This window comes from Ictalurus punctatus, chromosome 17, assembly GCF_001660625.3.
Source record: "Ictalurus punctatus breed USDA103 chromosome 17, Coco_2.0, whole genome shotgun sequence".
NCBI lineage: Eukaryota > Metazoa > Chordata > Actinopteri > Siluriformes > Ictaluridae > Ictalurus > Ictalurus punctatus.
Window position 1 is genome coordinate 9,711,823 of NC_030432.2, and position 20,060 is coordinate 9,731,882.

Genomic DNA, 20,060 nt, shown 5'->3' on the forward strand with positions numbered 1-20,060 from the left:
AGTGTAACGCGGTTGTTTGTTAAAATAGTTTTAAAATGTGTAATATTCTGTCAAGATGTATAGTATGGAAGATCTGGCAACCCAGCCAATATGACGCGCGTTCTGTGTAATACGGGTATGGTGAGAGGCGAGAGGATTTCAATGTCGCGTTTTTCCTGCGCCTAGAGGAAAGGTAAACGGATGGGAGAAAGCGCGACTGTCGGGGTTTTCTGCCTCAGATCTGCTGCCTGAACATCTGGCCGCGTCTCCACAGGCGGATCTTCTGCTTTAGGTGGGTTACAGTTACATTCCTCGTTACTAGACCAGAATTACGCGACAGGAAAAGCTCCTTTGCTGGTGCTCCAAATCCTCCAGGATTTCCTCCTGTTGATGTTATTTATTATTATTATTATTTATTACTATAATTTTATTACAGTAGTTCCTTGGTTCCATCAGATGATGGCGCGTGCATGTGCACTAGGCTTGAAGCTCCAAGCGCGCGCAGGAGCTTACAGCAGGCTGTCAGTGTGGACAATGTCGAGTTGTAGTGGAAAAACTGCAAGGGGGGAAAAATAAATAAATCACCACTTCATCACCTTTGTTGTGATCTCTGGTGGTTGCGTAAACAATGCAGGGCTTGCACAAACCACAGGGAATAAGAAAACGAGTTGATCAATAGATGCATGGAGCTGGTGATGTTTTCCATTTCTCTAAGTTTGGTTAATGCTTGAACTGCAGTCTGCATCAGTTTCCTTGAGGCAGGCAACAGAGCTGTGCAGGGTTTTTTTTTTTTTTTTTTTATGTGTGTGTGTGTGTGTGAGTTGAATCATGCTATCTAGTCTACAAAAAAAAATCTTGCTTAAAGATGTCCTTTCCGTTATATCTAGGTGAAAAGGTGATTTACACTGATATTTTACAGCTTCCATATGAACATCCTGTGTTCCTGTAGCTGCTCTCAACTCACTTCAACTCTGCCATGTTTATATCCTGGCTGCAGTACGGACCTGCTGTTATTATACAGCTTTAATCCATTCATAACATACTTAACCAGTCGGTAAGTCCGATGATGCAGAACAGACAGAGTATTTTAGATTAGTTGTCAGTGTACAGTAAAAACAAATAAACATGGGTACGTTCATTGCGTTTGTGTGTTTTTGTTGTGTGTGTGTGTGTGTGTGTGTGTGTGTGTGTGTGTGTGTGTGTGTGTGTCCGTGTCCAGTTGTGCAGTTTTGGACCTGTCTATAGTCTGATGTATTCAATCATTCATTCATGTATTCATCTTCTGTAAGTGCTTTATCCTGGTCAGGGTCATGGTGGATCCAGAGCCTGTCTCAGGAACACTGTGTGCAATGCGGGAATAAACCAGGGCACGCACAGCTAGGTGCAAGTTATTTTAGCCAAGACATGCTTTACGGGAGGGAGGTGGGAGGAAAGCAGAACCTGGAAGAAACCCACTCGGAAACTCCACGCAGACGGTAACCCGAGCTTGTGATTCAACCAGAGACCCTGGAGCTGTGAAGTGGTAACACTATGTCGCCCACCATGCCGCCTCCATATTCACTCATCATTGTGTCTCATTCTGATGCTCAAACTGTGTCATTCAGTGAAAGGTTTGAATGTCAGGATAGTCTTTGTTGGAGGAACAGATTGCCTCTAGACATGTTTCAGTTTAATGCCGTCGTATAACACTGATCATTATCGGGCAGAATTGACATAATTATAAGAGGATAATAATAAAAAAAATGTCAGTATTGTATTGGTACTGGATAATATTTAGAGCTCCATTATCTGTAAATGTATCAATAATGAAAAAGTGGGATTGGAGAATCGCTCATTTCCCAACATCTGTCATCTGAACCCTTTCAACATAAGTTATTTGTCTTAAGTACCCAATGAGACTTTAAGTAGGCTAACATGAAATTTAAACTTGCCTGAATTTGGTTTGTGATCCTTTTATTATATATATATATATATATATATATATATATATATATATATATATATATATATATATATATATATATATTCTGAAACTTTTAGGACCCCCAGTTGGGAGAGCCTGAATTATGCAGTTGATGGTTTATTATTCAGGATTATTACAGGCTTCAGTCTTCAGGTTGAATTTATTGACTGACATGTTGAATCAGGAAGTTCTTTCAGATGACAGTTAAGCATGTACTTAAAGGTAATACTTAAAGCTTTAATCTCTGTACTGTATCGATAATGAAAAAGTGAGATTGGAGAATGTCTAATTTCTCTTTTTTTGTCAGCTGAGCCCCTTCAATGACCCATTGAGACTTTGAATGGCTAACTTGAAATGAAACTTTTGTAATAAATGACTGAACATGGTTTGTGATCTGTTTATTATTAGAAATTTAACTTGTCAAAAAATATATATTTTAAAATATATATTTTTACAATTTTTAGTACCCTCAGTCAGGAAATCCTGAATTAAATGATTGGTGGTTTATTATTCAGGATTATTACAGGCTTCAGTCTTCTGGTTGAATTTATTGACTAACTTGTTGAATCAGGAAGTTCTTCCAGATGACAGTTTAGCAAGTACTTGATGGTAATTTGAACAAAAATCAGTGCTTTGTTGTGTTTACTTGGCTACTTTTGTTTGTATAGAGCTCAGAAATCTGGACTTTAAACCTGTGAGGAAACGCATGCCAATGTCACAATGTCTCTACTCCACACACGGGTGTTAAAAGTTATGTGACTTAATGTGTTTTGTCATCTATTTGTTCCTAATTGGACCTACCGGCATAGAGTAGCATATTCAGCTCCATCAGCTTGCGTTTGAATCCTGATGATTTCTTTTGATTAGCTCGGTTTTCAGTTCTCACATCTGCAAGGTCCGTGAATGGCTTTATGTCTTACCTGCCAAAGTGTTTGATGTGTTCTGGTGATATTATTTATATATAAAATATAATTATATATAATATACATACACACACATACATATATACACACACACACATATATATATATATATATATATATATATATATATATATATATATATATATATATATATATATTACATATATTTTATATATATGTATCTATATGGTGGATTTGACATTGAGCCAACCACAGTAAACATATTATAAAAGAATAAAGAGTGTGAGATTCTGACATTGTTGCCATCTGTTTGTGATCCTCGTCTTCACTTTGTTATAGACAGTAGCAGCTGTGTTCTTCGCTTTTTCCTTTTGTCATTACTGGCCAGTGACAGTCGCTAAGATGTCAGTAGCAGTGTGAAGGAAGTGTGGCTGTTCCTGATAGATTGCATTGAACTCGCAATACAGAAGCAATTTAGTTTGTTCCTGTATATCATCATGTTGTCCTTGGTGCCCTCATTTCCAAACTCCACCACTTCCCTGCCAGTCGAGTTTGCTTTCTCTTTTGTTTCTCAGATTACAGCATCAGTCTATAAGTACATACATGTACCAAAAAGTAATCCTGAACATGCTGTGTGTTCATGTTAACTGCCTTCTGGTTAAAAGTGTCAGCATTTTCTAACTTTTAAAAGAATTCTTCATTCCTATTTAAAGGTTGAATTCCTATTTAGGCAATTTGTTGATCGTTATACTGTATATAGGTGATTTATTCTGATTAGGACATTTTGTCCTGTCCTGGTCTGGCTAGCCAATCAGTATGTTCCCATTAAATATGGCTGTGCTGACCAGGTCACGAGGCGGCTGGAAGGCAACAGTGATTGATATGTTTTGTTTCATGGGTTTCTAGCCCCTACGGGATGCATTAGTTCATGTTGACGGTGTTAATAAAGAGCACATGCGTATGTGCAACGTCTGTGACACTACAGATCGGTTGTTCAATTAAAGATATGATGTGTTTTAATTATACCCCACAGTGCTTCTGAATGCTGAAATCTGGTTGATCAGTAGGTGTTAATAAATTATTCTATAACAGCAGCTCTGACGGTCATTCCGGCAGTAATCCAAATCGCAGGTTTATATTAATGTGTCTATTCTATTATGTTTTTGTTTCTATAGTAGTAGCTAATTTATAGGGCTTGTGTGAGGCATGCATAAATAAATGAACTAAAAAAAACCCTTGCCATTATTTAACAAAGATTTATTGAAAATGATGGGGTCTCAGGTGTCAGCACGTTGTAACAGTAAGTTTTCTGCAACAGAAACGTCTTGAGGACAGAGGACTTTGCGCTTTTCCATAATGTCTGTAACATCAAAAAAATCATATATTTTTTTAGTTATTTATTTATTTTGGGGGGTCTTATTAACTTCCATGAGAGGCATTAAGGAAAAGACTGTTTATAGCTGCTATAACATAAGTGATAACAGGAAGTAACTTGTTTTGTGGACATTAAATTGAACTTTAAACAGATAAAATGTGTCATTCTTTAATGAATAATAATATTATTGCTAGCAATTGCTGTGGTATAAAAGGAATAAAATACCGTATGTACTGTATCACACTATTCGTCATACGTCACTTTCAATTTCATGATTTATTCGTTACTCATTACGCACTATTTGGATCACTGATCTTTGAGGATGTGCTAAATATAATGAATATAGTAGGGATTTTATTGACATGATATACTATTATAATTTATGTCAATAAATGTGTCATGACTGGAGAAATAACATCGCTGACATCATGCATCTGACCGAAGCATAGTCATATGGCACCATGCTGAGTTGTTTATGGTCTTTGACATCGTAGCATTATGGAATGCCTTGACTGTAATTAAAAGCTGCTAGCCTTTCCTTAAGCAACAACAGATGAGTTTGGCCAACATCTGGAATACATTTTTATGAAGCTGGTCAATATTTCAGATTTAGTATTGAACAGAACAGCAGAATGTCACTGAGTTGTCTGTATTATTATTATTATTATTATTATTATTATTATTATATTTAGAGTGATCTCCTGTTACAGTTCTGCTTCTCAGGACCAAACATAGAATGCAGTCCCCTCTAAAAGTATTGGAGTGACAAGGCCAATTCTAATATTTTTGCAATACACTGAAGACATTTGGGTTAGAGAGTGAAAGATGGATATGAGATGATAGATCAGAATTTCAGCTTTCATTTCCTGATTTTTACAACTAGAGATGTGTTAAACAACTTCGAGCATGACAGACCACCAAATTTTTTAGCTGAGAACTTAGAGTCTTAAAATAAATTAAAGTAAATAACACTTAATATTTGGTTGCATATCCCTTGTGGGCTGACCTGTTGTCTGATATCTATTTGTCAGTACACTAGTGTTTTTCTTTCTTTTTCAGGACAATCCAAATTGTTGTATTGGTTATGCCCAATGCTTGTGCTATGGCTCTGATCGACTTTTCCCTCTTTTATCAGCTTCAAAATGCCTTGTTTTTCTCCCATAGACAGCTCTCTGGTCATCCTGTTGGTTTATCATTTTTAACAACAAATGCAGTCTTCACAAGTCAAACCCAGAGCTGAAAACAAGAATATGTTTAGAACTATTAATTGTTTAAACAATCAGTGTAACAAGAAACACCGGTCCGTCACATGTCCACTATTTTTGATTACTTGAAAAATGGGTGGGTTCAAACAAAAGGTGCCATGTTGTAAGTTGTTTAACACAGCTAGATGTAAATGTATTGGATAATACAGGGATATGCAACCTGTCGTCTCTTATTCATCTTGATCTCAAACTCAAATGTCTCCAATTTTTAGCAAAAACAATAGAATTGTCCTTGCCATTCAGATACTTTCAGAGGGGACTGTATAAAAAGGTGCATAATACATAGCGATAAGAAGCAATATGTAACCGTTCTGATGTATTTATAATTAATGCCTGGGCTGAAGGTTAAGGATAAAATGTGGCTAAACCCACAGATTGTAATGGTTTGCTTTTGTTGATAAAATGAAAATGGTGTCATGGTAAAGTGGCTTATATTCTGGGCGCGATTTGCCGAGGTGAATGGGGGATCTTCTCCCGCTCCCCCCAAAGTGATTAATGTTACTTTGCAGATAGACCACATAAAATACCTAAAATAGAGAGGTTTTTAAATATAGCTAAGTAAAATGATGCAGCGTGCAAACAACACTAAAATCAGACATGGACTTTCACTGTCAGCGTTCCTGCTCTTGTGTCAATAGAGAAGACACCGTGTCTAGATTACATGATGATCCTGGTTCCAGTGACCTTAATCCATGCAGGGCTTTTCAGAATATCACCAAGCACCAATAGTCTGTTTCAACATATCGTCGTGTTTTACAAAAAATTCCTAGAAATATTACAACTGAGAATGAGACTTTCAAAAGTTACTGTAGGGGAACTCCCAGGCTGAGGGGAACTCCCATGCTGACGCAAACGATACGACAAACACCTCAGGCTTACGAGCTAACATATTGCCTTCTGAGGTTATGGTTGGTGGTTGCATTGAGCCAGGATGCTTTGCTAAGTGGAGAGAAGGTCGAGAGTGGCTTGCTGTCAAAACAGATGGGTCAGTTCAGAGTAAAGCATGCTCTGACATTAGAGATTAAGGTCCATGTACTCAAGGGAGGCTCCATATCGACTCTGCATTCATGAATGGCATAAAAGCAAAGTCGGGGAAAAAAATGAATAGGTCCATTGTGGTTCGAGATTTATTTTTATGAATAAAAACGTTTCCAAAAATCCCCCGCCCCCTGATTTTTTCACAAATCACACCCTGAATATATTAATGTACAGCATGTCCTTAAGTGTTTATTGCTCTTATGCCACAGAGATTTGCCAACCAATTTTTACATTTTTAATAATGAATAACGTCATGTTTTTTTTTAATGTTTATATTAGTTACGTTTAATGTTGTGGAATCTTAACAAGTTAGTTCATTCCAACTTAGTTCCTGTTATTCCATAATAACAGCTTTAAACTGCCATTCTCTCGCCAGCATCTGTTTTTGTCTCTCTCATAAAGTTAATAAGAAAATGGAAAATTGCAGTTTGTCCTGTTACAGAGAAACATTGTCATTTTTTTTCTTTGATAATGAGTCTTTCTTGGTCACAGCACAGTGAAGTTCTTTTCTTTGCATACCCCAGCATGCCAGGAAGTTGGGGTCAGAGTGCAGGGTCAGCCATGATGCAGCGCCCCTGGAGCAGAGAGGGTTAAGGGCCTTGCTCAAGGGCCCAACAGTGGCAGCTTGGCAGTGCTGGGGCTTGAACGGCCGACCTTCAGATTAGTAACCCAAATCCTTAACCGCTAAACCACCACTGCCATAATAATAAATAACCTGTTTGTTATTAGATTTAGGTTATGTGGCATGTCTGCTGTCCCTGTGAATTAGCTGTTACTATAAAATCAACAATGTATTAGAACATTATAAGAATATAAATTATAGCCGGAATTACTGTCAGAGTTGGTTTTTGAAAATTCATCAACACCTGACCAATCATATTCGAGAGCCATGATGGTTTTTTTTTTTTTTTTTGCTTACAACGAGGCCTTCAAAGAAGTGGTCATTGTGTTACAGGAGAAGATATTGGACTTCGAGATCTTCTTGAGAAACTGCAAGAATGAAAAGAAATGAGAAAAAGAAATCTGCATTTCCTATAAATTAGTCAAGAAGGCATCCTGGTTGGCCTCGAAATCCAGAAATGATTCATAGGAAATACTGTAGTCATGCTCTTGATCTCTCCACTTTAGAGTTGAGTCAGAAGAATCTTATTTTTTCTTTCTCCTCTCCTCATTTGTATAAAACAGACCAGGAGTGACCCTTCACGTGTTGCCTAAGATGTCTGGCTGAAGCACTCATTATTAAGTGTTGATGTGGTCCGGTTGCCGCAAAGGCCCATGGAGAATTACCAAACAGATCAATGGCAAATCCAATGAGGATATCCGTAACAGAAGTGAAGAAGCGCTGTTAATTTAATACCAACACTTTCTTGATTTCAGTTTCACCAGGATGAAATGTGAGAGCAAACATTGCTTGACCACAGTAGTAAATCAGTTACAAGGCCTCCTGGGTTGGTTCCTCTCAGATAGAATTGAATCTACATAAGGATATGGACTTTTGTCTGAGTATAGGTATGGCACGTTTGATTGGGGTCGATGTTTTCATTTGAATGTCCCTGCAGTGGAACTTTATTTTTGCTTCATGGTTACGTTCTAGATTTTGTATATCATTTGTTCTGCAACCTTTGCTTGGATTAAGGGTTAATTTGGACCAGTGCGTTGTTTTGAGAATGGCCTTTTCAGTTAATGCATCATCACTTCAGCCAAGAACCTGCTGTTTCTAATCAAGCATGATTTTGGAATGTGGAGTCTGTTTTTTTCCCTCTTCCTTCCAGCATGAATATCCATTGGCTAAGAAATCTCTCAACTTCAGGGTCTCTCTCCATCAAACCCAAGATTTTCTCATATCTACAAGGTCCATGAATGGCTTTTTGTGTTTGATGTGCTCTGGTGATGTTATATTAGAAGAAAAATTGTCAGCTCTGACACTGAGCCAAACCCATCTCTTGCTAGACAGCTGGATAGACAGCAGCAGCTGGGTTGTTCTCAGCTTTTTCATTTTTTCATTACTAGCCAGTGACAATCGTTAAGCTGTCCGTAGCAGTGTGAAGTAAGAGTGGCTGTTCCTGATAGATTGCACTAAATCTTAATGTTTGTAAAATGGCACACAAAAGCTAATTAATTTGTTCCTGCATATTCATTATGTTTAGTGTACATGTCCTTGATGTCCTTATATCTGAACTCCACGATTTCCCTGGCTTTTACCGATGCCAGCCGAGCCTGCGATCTCCTTTATTTCTCAGACGTCAGTGTCAGTCTGTACGTACTGACTGCAATTTAAGCAATTTAAGACAAAATCAAATTTATTTATATAGCCCTAGAGCTGTAACAGCTAATTGATAAAATCGATAATAATCGATTAGTTGGTCTGCATGGCACGGGGTTCGTTTACTCACGATGCTACTTCTGTTCCAAAAACATGGAAAATAAATACTAAAGTTGTGACCCAAATGAAGTATTATACACTTACACTATGCATTATGTACTCTACCGTTTAGTGTGTGAATTTTAGAACGGTAATATCATCTCAAATATAATACTAACGGGTTTTTTACTAACCGGAAGTATAAGCGGCTTCCTAGTTGACGGCGCATGACATCACACGCACGTAATGTCGCGCTGCTAGTTTTAGCAGATACCCAGAGTCACCGACAATAACTTTCTTCAGTTTACTGTTTATGTCAGCGTTACCTTTTATAAAAAGTAATGCATAAATACTATTATATAATATAAACTTATATATTAGTATTTATGCATTATTTTTAAGGATGCACAAAAAGCACTGAATTAAACTACAGTCCTAAATGAATTTTATATATATATATATATATATATATATATATATATATATATATATATATATATATTCTGGTGTGTGTGTGTGTGTGTGTGTGTATTGGGTTCTTTTCAGTCTTATATAATTGGACAAACAGTTGTGTAAACTTTTAGTCTGAAGTTTGTATTTGTATCACTCAGTTTGTAGATTTTATTTTAAATAAACAAAAGAACGGTACTGAAAGTATCCTCCTGCGATTAATCGAAAAATTAACCGGCCAACTAATCGATTATGGAAATAATCGTTCGTTGCAGCCCTACTATAGCACATTTAAAACAACATGACTGTTCGCCAAAGTGCTGCACATCATGCGTAATACAAAATGCATTAAAATGCGGCATAAAACGATCATTAAAATAAATATATACAGTAAACAAATAATTACTCTAAGAGAACAAACCAGATCTAACTAAGACCAGAGAATAAGCAGCTAGACAGGGCAGATTATAAATAAGCCTGAGAGAAGAAATAAGTTTTAAGGGATTATTTAAATGAATTTGTTGGAGGGGACGATCTGATAGAGAGGGGCAAGCTAGTCCAAAGCCTCGGTGCCATCACAGAAAAGGCCCTGTCACCATTGATTTTTAATCGTGACTTCGGAATGGTAAGTAACAACCAAGAGGAGGATCTGAGCGAATGTGCAGAAGAGCGAAAGCAGAGATCTGAAATATATATTGGGCCGAGACCATGCAATTTAACAGTGGAATACGTTAGTATGAGTTATCAAAAAGAGCAGACGGTCAGTCTTTTTCCTGTCCAATGAAATGGGAAAGGAGTTGATCAACCAATCTGGAATGATTTGACCTGGGACTCTTCGATATTAACCAATCACGCCTGGAAGCCCCCGTTTCCGTCCACCAATCTCACATGCTCTTGGCTGTAGTCAATTTGCAGATTGCCTCGCAAAAAAAAAAAAAAATTCAAATGGGTCATTTTGACCTGAACAGAACACAAAGGTTAACATTGAAATCACTACAGCTATTATCACACTTCAAAATCCACTATCCATATCAAATATAAACCTCAAGATGTATTCGCTTCAGATCACATTTTAGCGCTGAGGCTGGAGTCTTTCCGAGTATCAGACAGTCAACTCCAGAATGCTTTGCATCTTTCATGAAAATGAAGCAGCACATATCATGAGTCACGTTCTCTGGTTTAAACATATGAAGGCACTGCAGGGGGTTTACTCTAACGCATTATTATAACACTTTATTACAACAGAAGTTTTTAAGCAGTGCAGTTTTTCTACAAAACACTGGTTTCAATATGACCAGCACCTCTACAGTTAAAATATTGTGAAGTCTCCCCTGTACAGAATTGCAGCACTGAGCCTTTTCCTGTAACAGCCAGTAACATCTACTGTCATATTTTATACCGAGTGCTTTTTCCTTGTATGCAAACCTGCCGATGGTGTGTATGTCTGTCTGATCCTGTCTGACCGACACACGATTTGAATTCCTTCACTTATCCAGTTCAGTCACTGTGCTTGTGGTTTCTTTTCAGGAAGGGCTTGTGATACTTCCACAGACCTTGTTATGAAGGTGTCATCTAAATTTCATCTAGATTTTACCTTCAAAACATGCTTTTCTGAAGCTTTGGGTTCTTCTTTGCTTTCCTCACCATCCTCCTCATTGTGTGGCACGGGAAAGCGCTCAGTCAGGTCATGGGGGATTTTCTGTTCCATACTCTTCATATTTTTGGCTTAGGTAAGCGTTATATTGATCTGATTAATGTGCCTAATGATAATCCATTTGCATCTGTCGTTACATATGTTAGCTCATGAACTTAATTCTTGCTCAGCTTATTTCCCCTTGAGAAGGAAGGCAAGACAAGGGTGTCTTGTAGTGGAAGCTTCATATTTTATATTCTTATTCAAGGAAATCTAGAAATAAAGACTGCATTCCTTGCTGGGTTGAGTAGCAGCAATTTTTTTTGATGAAGCTGGTTTTGTAGATTCTTCTAGAACCATAAAGTTCCCAATATATTGCTGGCTGCATTACAGCTACCTGAAGAAGGCTTGGCACTTCTTAGTGTCAGACTGTATCAATTTGCATGTGAACTTAGATTTATAAAATTATCAAGATTTTGAATGACTATATAATATAATGTTTGCTTGAGACAGCGGCTGTTTTGCAAATTTGTGTTGTTGAATCATTTTAAAACTGAAACTGGAGAAGTCATTATAATGACTTCTTATAATTTATAAGTTGCATTTTCAGTTGAATTTGGGGAAACCACTTGAAGCATCCATTGTGTTGAACTATTTCAATTGCTTTTGTTTGATTTGTTCATTGCAAACAGCAGAAAGTCTGTACATTTTGACAATAAACCTGATTTGCAATGGGGGCTGAATCATTGATTGCAACTGCATGTATTAAATGATTAATTCTGCTTAATACAGTCTTTCTGGACGGACTTCCATTAAAAAAAGAAAAGAAAACAACAGCAGAAGAGTGCTGATATCATATAATGCATTTCAGAGCTAAGGATTGTGAAGAAGAAATGGGAAGGTAAAGAAAAAAATCTTATCCTCCAGTTAACATCAATTCACAGAAACCCATATTTTGCCCCAGTAGTTATAAATAATGTTTTTTTTTTCCTCATAGAAAAGACCACTGTATTGTAAAGGACCTCTTTAAGTATTATTTACCACTTTAGAACATTAACATTTGTTACCCTATACTCGTTTCTTTAGATGTCCACAAAGAAGGAGTTTAAGTTAAAATCCTTTAATTGTAGGGGGTTTTTTTCCAAGTAGAAAACATTCTCAGTGCATGATGTTTTGTTTTTTTTGTTTTATTTTTAAGTGTAAAAAACTTAATTCCACACATTATCCTTTGTCATGATAATCAAGGGATTTAAAAAAAGACAAACTGTGCATGAGAAATGGGCAGTACTATTTGGTGTATATGTTTATCTACTTTAGATTTATAGGAAATCGAGACTTCCAGCTGTTCTACTAGATCTACTACTATACCCTCCTATTCCTGACTTCCACAAGTGTGTTTTTGCATGGAGTTTGCTCAGGGCAGTGTGTGGCCCTTTGGTCAAAGAAAAGCACAGGAGAAAACCTCACAACATAACCATTGAGTGCGAGCCAGCAGTGTGTGGTAAACTTTTACATGTGCTGCCTATTGTGTGCAGTTTACCACTCAGCCTTTAAATCTATGTAGCAGTCAGCAGTCGAAATACTTTAAGCTCAAGCATCTTCTGAATTGGTGCCGGAGAACATGCAGAAACCGTGCCTCGAATGAGAGGCAAACATCAAAAACTGGATGAGATGAGTGTGTCATATCAAACTACTATCCTTCAATCCTACGATCTTGCACTTCTCTTCAGTTCTGCTTTTTCAGTTTGTTGAAGTTCTGTATGCTCCTTCTCTCCCTTTCTTTTTCAGTCATTCGTTCAATTTGCAGCATATTAAATGAATAAACCTGAACAAATGTCATTATTCCGTATCAAACTGGGTTCTGTTCTGGATTGTTGTTGCAGGCCTGATGGAGCTGGGAACTCGACGAGAGCCGCGAGGAGAAGATCCTGATTTATGCCCGTCCTTCAGCAGGGAGTCCTGAAAAGCGGGTGCCATCTTCAACCCTTCCCTTCCCTTTTCACCATCTACAACACCACCCTGTCTGGCACAGGCCCATCCCAGGCTCCTTTTCTGACCCCAAAATGATCGGCAAACTGAAGCAAAACTTGCTGGTGGCCTGCTTGGTCATCAGCTCTGTAACAGTGTTTTACCTGGGTCGGCACGCAATGGAGTGCCACCAGCGAGAGGAGCGAAGCCAGCCACTGCTGGGCAGCCTGCATGCTACGCTGCGCACTGGACAGAACATTAGTGCCCCCTTTGTCTACAACAAGGACATGCCACTCATCTTCATCGGAGGTGTTCCTCGCAGTGGCACCACACTCATGAGGGCCATGCTGGATGCACACCCCGATGTCCGCTGCGGTGAAGAGACGCGCGTCATCCCCCGCATCCTGGCCATGAAGCAGATGTGGAGTCGCTCAGGACGTGAGAAAATGCGCCTGGACGAAGCTGGTGTCACAGATGAGGTGCTAGACTCAGCCATGCAGGCCTTCCTGCTGGAGATCATTGTGAAGCATGGTGAGCCCGCCACTTACCTGTGCAACAAGGACCCGTTCGCCCTTAAGTCCCTTTCGTACTTGGCGAAGATCTTCCCACGCGCCAAATTTATCCTTATGATCCGTGACGGCAGAGCCTCCGTCCACTCCATGATCTCCCGCAAAGTGACCATCGCTGGCTTTGACTTAAGCAGCTACCGGGACTGCCTCACAAAGTGGAACCGGGCCATAGAGACCATGTACACTCAGTGTTTGGAGGCGGCCGACAAGTGCCTGCCCATGCACTATGAGCAGCTCGTCTTGCATCCGGAGAAATGGATGCGGACGCTGCTGAAATTCCTAAACATTCCTTGGAATGAAGCTGTTCTGCGTCACGAGGAGCTCATTGGGAAAGCAGGAGGTGTATCGCTCTCCAAGTAAGTGGCTGCAAGTAGGTGGGGGAGGTGGGGCTTTATTTTCTGTGGAAGTCATGAAAAGGTTCATATAAAGGGCTTTCTCTTCTGAAGAAGTCATATAAAGGTTGTTATTAGACACTTTTTTAATTGGGTAACTAGGCCTAATGGTTTTGCTGTAATTACAGTCTAGAGAAGAATACTAAAACCGAACCTAATACCCATTTAATTCTCCTGGCCTCTGAGACAGTGACTTGTCTTTTGTCTTGTCTGGTTCATCAATTCACTCAGTTAAGATTTCTGGCTGCTGTTCTTTTATTTAAACACTTAGTCTCTTTAAATAGCTCTGATGTATGAGCCTGGTGTCTTTAGGTTTTTTTTTTGTGGCATGTCCTAAATGTTGGACTGCATGCCTGTCTGTTCTTCAGTTGCTAAACTGAGAAGTAAAAATGAAAAGTGCAGTTCTGTTTAGAAGATCCACATTATCTGATTGTTAGCAGTGAGACTTAAGGGAATTCCTGATACTGTTAAAACATGTTGGTACAGGCTCTCAGCGGAACTCCTTTGCACAGGATTAAGCGGATGTATTATGCTCGTATAAAAAGCATGTAAGCACACTTTCTTTGTAACTAGGTGTGAAGAGGGTGCAGTTTTGAAGGTAATTCATTCATTTATTTATTACCAAAGTAGAAAGGCCTGACAAGCTTATTTGTTTAATATTTGTTCAGAGATTTTATCACAGTTGGGGTCTTGTAGGGCAGGATGTTGACAGGTTTTTTTCTTGTACCCTACATTGTGGTTTTGTAGCTTCATTAAGGTCTCAGCAAACAGCTTACCATTTTATTGGATTTAAAAACGGAATTTGTATTTACATTTGGGGAATATTACAATAGCCAGCTCATCTTCAAAACTCATCATTAAAAACAACAGTGAAAATGTCTCAGCGACATTTTGTAATTTAACACTAACCTTAAGTGTGTTTGTTAATGTAACTTAAAATATCTACTACTTTGGAAACAAAAGTGCAATCCATGTGAAATGAATGGAGGCCTCCCAACTGAGATTTACTTCATACTTTCTCAGATTTGCTTCATATTTTTCTGGAAATAATCTCACCATTCACAATAAACAGTGTGCAGAATTTCAGACTTGTATCTGCAGTCATTTCTGAGATATAGAGGCTTTAAATGCATATGCTTATTCATATCGGACATGTAATGGATGTGTGTAGCATTTTCACCAGTTATTGTTATATATTGATTTTGTAGGACACTCATGACATGTCTATTTTAGAAGTTAAAGACGCCCTGACACTAAACAAAAATCCCAGAGAATTTCACACGTTTAGCATGAGTCATACTGTAAGTAATGAATTATGAGAATTTGCTACTATTTCTGTAGCACTCGTTTTACAGTAAAATTAGGACTGTGGCCTCTTATTAAAGCCTCTAGATCTCAGAAATTAATGCAGATACAAGCCTGAAATTTTGCACACTATTTATTGGGAATAGTGGCATTATTTCAGGAAATTATGAAGCAAATCTGAAATGGTCAGTCGGGAACATTTTTTTTTTTAATCTGGGGATTTGAGATAGATTTAGCTGTAAGCATACCAGGGATAAGGGTTGGGACTTTGGACTTGTGTCATTGGCAAATAGGAGGAAGCAGAAGAATAGTGATTAGGCCAAGTTCTCCATCTTGTTGCAGTGTGATGTTTTCAGTGGCTTAGCATTTAACTGTGGATCTCCTAGAAACACCAGAGCTGATTATTTAGCTTGTAAATGGAATTAAAGCTTTCCTAAATCAATTGCGGTGGATTAATTTAAGACCTGTGTATAAGAAGGTTTTTGTACATGGAGGGTTTTTAAGTGTATAATTGTAGTATAAGTGTAGTAATACCATCTATCCAGCCTCTAACTCCTGATAATTTTCAGTCTGCCAAAGTTGCACTTAAATTGCTTAACTTGCTTCAGGGCCAAGCAAGCATGACCAGTCCCAAAGGTCAAACAAGGGAAAGTTTACTGTTTCCTGGCAGTGCAGATAATAAAGGCAGCCCAGAGCAGATTTTTCCTAAAGGCCACCACTGGTGTAAGGTCTACCCATAAAGTGTTGGTGACAAATTTGTGAAAGTGTGTAGGCTAATTCTGGGTTAATTAAAGAATCAAATTTCATTAAAGAATCAAAACTACAAAGGGTCATGCTACATAGCAACATTTCAGTCCCTCCTCCTCAGTCTCTTCCCAGTCCTCTGCAAAAACTTGGCTTCTGGCTGGATGTCATCTTTAGAAAGGAATACAAAATGTTTTTAATAAAAATCATGCAGGCTGAAAAGGCTGTGCGGTTCTCTGTTTTCGCTCAGGCCACTGCTCAAGAATTCAGTTTCACCTTCTTTTTTTCCCTGAGGCACTCAGGCCTGCCTTTCATCTCGCTCGCTGTCAGAGTCAGTAAATTTATCAGTGTGGATAAAATAATTGCTCTGCGAAACACATTATAAAATTGATCGTGCTTGTGTTTATCTCATATACTGTAAATGTCCTTTCTCGTTTTACTTTGGGTGGAAACGTCTTCTGAAATGGACACTGGAGCAGGCATAATTCCAGCAGAGGGCTTTAAACTTCCCATAACTGCATGCTGATGACCCATGTTGTAGTCATCTGTTTAGTTGTTCTTTCTCAGAGATTCTGGGGGGTGGCAGCAAATAACATAAAGACTAAGAGAATAGTTGTGTATCTTTTTCATAATGTTTGTCTTTTGTATCAAGGCCAGTAGCTTATTCCAAGAAGGATTGAGTTCCTGGAAGTGATTTACTGTATTTGATGAAAAAAATTGTCACTTAATGGAGGAATAGATTACCTTAAAAGTCTGTCACACACCAAACCTGGTACATGAATGAATTTCCTTGGCAATGAAATTTTTATGTAAATGGACAGAATTTCAAGGGAAAGTTGCCAAGTAACCTTTGAACCTGTGTGCTTGTTTTTCACAATATAACCAAGCCAAAGAAGTAGACTGGAGCAGCTGGGAATTGTAACAAGGAGCAGTATACACGCTTTGTTACTTTTTTCACATATTATTTGCCTGGCGTAGATTGGCCTCGCAACTGCATTCCTGACCGTTGTAGCTTGTGCTAGTTGTACAGATCAGGGTTGTATGCTTTAATGAGAACTTTACTACTTGTTTTTAAGTTTCTGGACAGTTAAACAGTGGTTTGTATGCCGTGTTGTAAAATCCTCTGGAGGAAATTGCAACGGACACCGGATGCCAGACTTTCACACTACTCTTCAATTCAGTTCAATTTTATTTGTATAACACTTTTAACAATGGTTCTTGTCACAAAGCAGTGTTATAGAAATAAATAAATTCAAGCTGTAAATTTTATATTTATGAGTTCATCCCTAATGAGCAAGCCAGAGTCAACGGTGGCAAGGAAAAACTGCCTGAGACAATATGAGGAAGAAACCTTGAGAGGAGCCAGACTCAAATGGGAACCCATCCTCATCTGGGTGACACTTCATCAGTTGGCAAGGACTTTCTCCATTATTTTAATGACTATATATTTGTAATCGTTTTATCTAATAACAGTAGAAATTCTAGCTATGTTTTCACGCAACCTAATTATACATTAATAACACAACTCCCAGTCGGAATGAAAGACGTTGATGTATCTGCCTCAAGTCAGAACAGAGTAAACTGATTTGTTCAGAATCAGTCTATAAAAATGAAAACATGCACAGTAAAAAAGGGAGAAACTTTAATAAAAACCTTTTTTTTTTATTTTTTTTTTAGTTTAGTTCCTTTTAATGTCCTAAACTGGACGGTTTGCAGATCTGTGGAGAAATTAGAAGACAGAAGATGAGTAAAGGCAATATAGTAGCTTGACTGATGTGTGCATGTTCTGTTATTCTTAACAAGAGTCTGTGCTGCTGAATGTCTGGCGAATCTCAAACGCTGAGCAACTTTACTGCGGCCACAAACTCGCTGTCCATTCAATAATGACCTTTTGAATGATGTTTTGGAAATAATTTAAAACTCACTAAAAACACAAGCAGCATGACTATACTGAACACTGTGAGTGGACACACACTCCAAGTTGGTTGGTATTGTAACGTTGACACTACAACACCAGTCCTCATCTACACATAAATTTGGATCAAATTATGTATATATAACTTGCATTTGAATGAAGATGTATAGTATATACACTCCTCAGTTTAGGTGAAAATCTTATTTTATATATATTTATATATTTTAATGTGTAGAATGTTGGGATTGTTGATCAATGTATGACATTAAAAAAAAACTTATGTTATGTAAGCTAGGAATTAACCTGGGAAAACCATTTTTCCCCCTTTTTTGATTAATATCCTGTAAGTCTACAGTTGTCAATTGAAAGCTCTCACTTCTCTTTTTATCTGTACCTTTTTCAGTTGACTTACTCTTGTTAAATGTTTATCATGATTTGGACTGTACTGTGATATTCATTCACGTGAATGCAAAAACACTTATGTTGAGTATGACTATAACCAGGTGCGTATGTTCTGTAATTTCCCCTGTGTCCTGAGGCAGAGTTTTTGTGCTTGAGTGCTTCAAAAAAACACTTAAAGCGCTTTAGACTTGGTAAAATTAGCAAGGGCCGTCTTTCAGTTTCTATGGGTTTCTGCTTCTGAATCGAAGCTTTGGTGGTCTACTAAAAGCCATTGTAGGCACGCCAAACACTGCTGTACTTGTTCATTTCCAGACAGTCCCTCAGGTCCGCACTCTAAACCTGTCCTGTAGGTTTGTTCATTTAGGGATATTGAGAAAAAGGGATGGTGGATGGAGCGGGCTTCCTGAATCATCTGGATACCAGATGGTGCCTCACCCTTTGAACATATATGCATGTTGTTCTTCAACATATTGATTCCAATCAAATATTAATAAAAAGGGACCTAATGTAGTGTCCCAAGCCACAAACTAGCCCTGGACACATGACATGACCAAATTGATGTCAATAGTGCTTTTGAAAAAGAACATGAGGTGTGGTGTTTTACTGAATACAAGGCTACCAGTGATTGGAGACATGGAATAGCAGCACTTTATGCATTTTGCATAGGAGCCTTGCATTTTAACACTGTTATGAATTATCACTCAAAAATACACAATACGCACCCGCCCCCAATCCCTTCCTTCCAATCTCACATTATTCATCTTCGACTTGATTTTTCCTCATGAAAGATGCACTAACACAGTGCCCTTGCTATCTGTCAAGGTAAATGGAGAATGTTTTGATTTCACAAATGCGACATAAAATGTATACTACTATTATATTATTCATTAGGATTACACTGATATTCAGCCACTGAGCGTTTTCATCCAAAAATGGTCATGAAGTTGAATTCTTTGCAGAAAAAATGTCGAGAGTGACACAGCAGGGAAAATGTCGGCCCTAGGGAATCATGGATGATCCCACAACTTTCTGTGGGAATACGCATTATTCCTTTTTGTTGTTGGCAGGTCTGGAATATTCTGGCAGGCTGGGTTTCCCACTGGTATATAATTTGTACCACACAAAGTTCTTCAGCAGAGCTCCAGTGTACACTGCGCCTAAGGTGACCCTCCAATTTTTACGAGGCAGTCAGTATAACATGCCCACTCAAGCCTCAATCATGCTACAGTCCTCCAGCGGAACTGAGGCACGATAGCTCATTTTCAGAAGAGGCACTGATGGGATTTTGTGTGGGGGAGGGGGGCCTACAGGGCTCTAATGGCTCATGATGAACACGGAACCCCACCCAGACTCCCAGAGGGCACTTGCGGAAAGCCATCCATTAAATTTGGCCCACAGCACCTGCCAGAATAGTGCCCAGGTCTCTATCTATGGTGCACCACATAATCCAAGCCCAGAGTCACTAAAGCCAGAACATGACTATTAAAATCCATTACATGTTCATGTTTTTAAGGTGACTTTTGGCAGAGCTCTGGCCATTACTTAGTGCGATGCAGCTGAGGATTTCTGTTATCTGACTTTAGGAAAACACCACCCTGCAGAAAAGCACTAGAGTTCATCATGAATAATTGACAAACAGGCAGAGGCCATTAAGCAGAGCTCAGTGAGGAAGAACTTCACATGTTTTTTTTTTTTTTTTTTTAAACTTATATGAGTTTTGCAAGTGTTTGTTTTTGAGTTTATTATTTTTTAGTCTAGAAAAAGAGAGCACTGAGTGCTGTAGTTTCGTGTTGGCATGGCTAACAAATCTGCTTTG

At 38.4% G+C, this 20,060-nt stretch overlaps 1 protein-coding gene across 3 annotated transcripts in view; it reads left to right on the top strand.

Annotated features, from left to right (window-relative positions):
• The first annotated feature begins 77 nt into the window (after positions 1-77).
• The window catches only part of tpst1 (tyrosylprotein sulfotransferase 1), a 47,603-nt gene continuing 27,620 nt past the window's right edge, over positions 78-20,060 (top strand). Inside the window, exons 1-2 of one of the 3 annotated variants that reach the window (XM_017490308.3) lie at positions 78-271; positions 12,833-13,842. In XM_017490308.3, coding sequence (XP_017345797.1) covers positions 13,013-13,842 — 830 coding nt within the window. In that variant the 5' untranslated portion in view covers positions 78-271; positions 12,833-13,012. Of the gene's footprint in view, positions 272-906; positions 1,034-12,832; positions 13,843-20,060 lie in introns of those variants that run through there. The other 2 variants (XM_017490306.3, XM_047161236.2) reach the window with 2 other exon arrangements.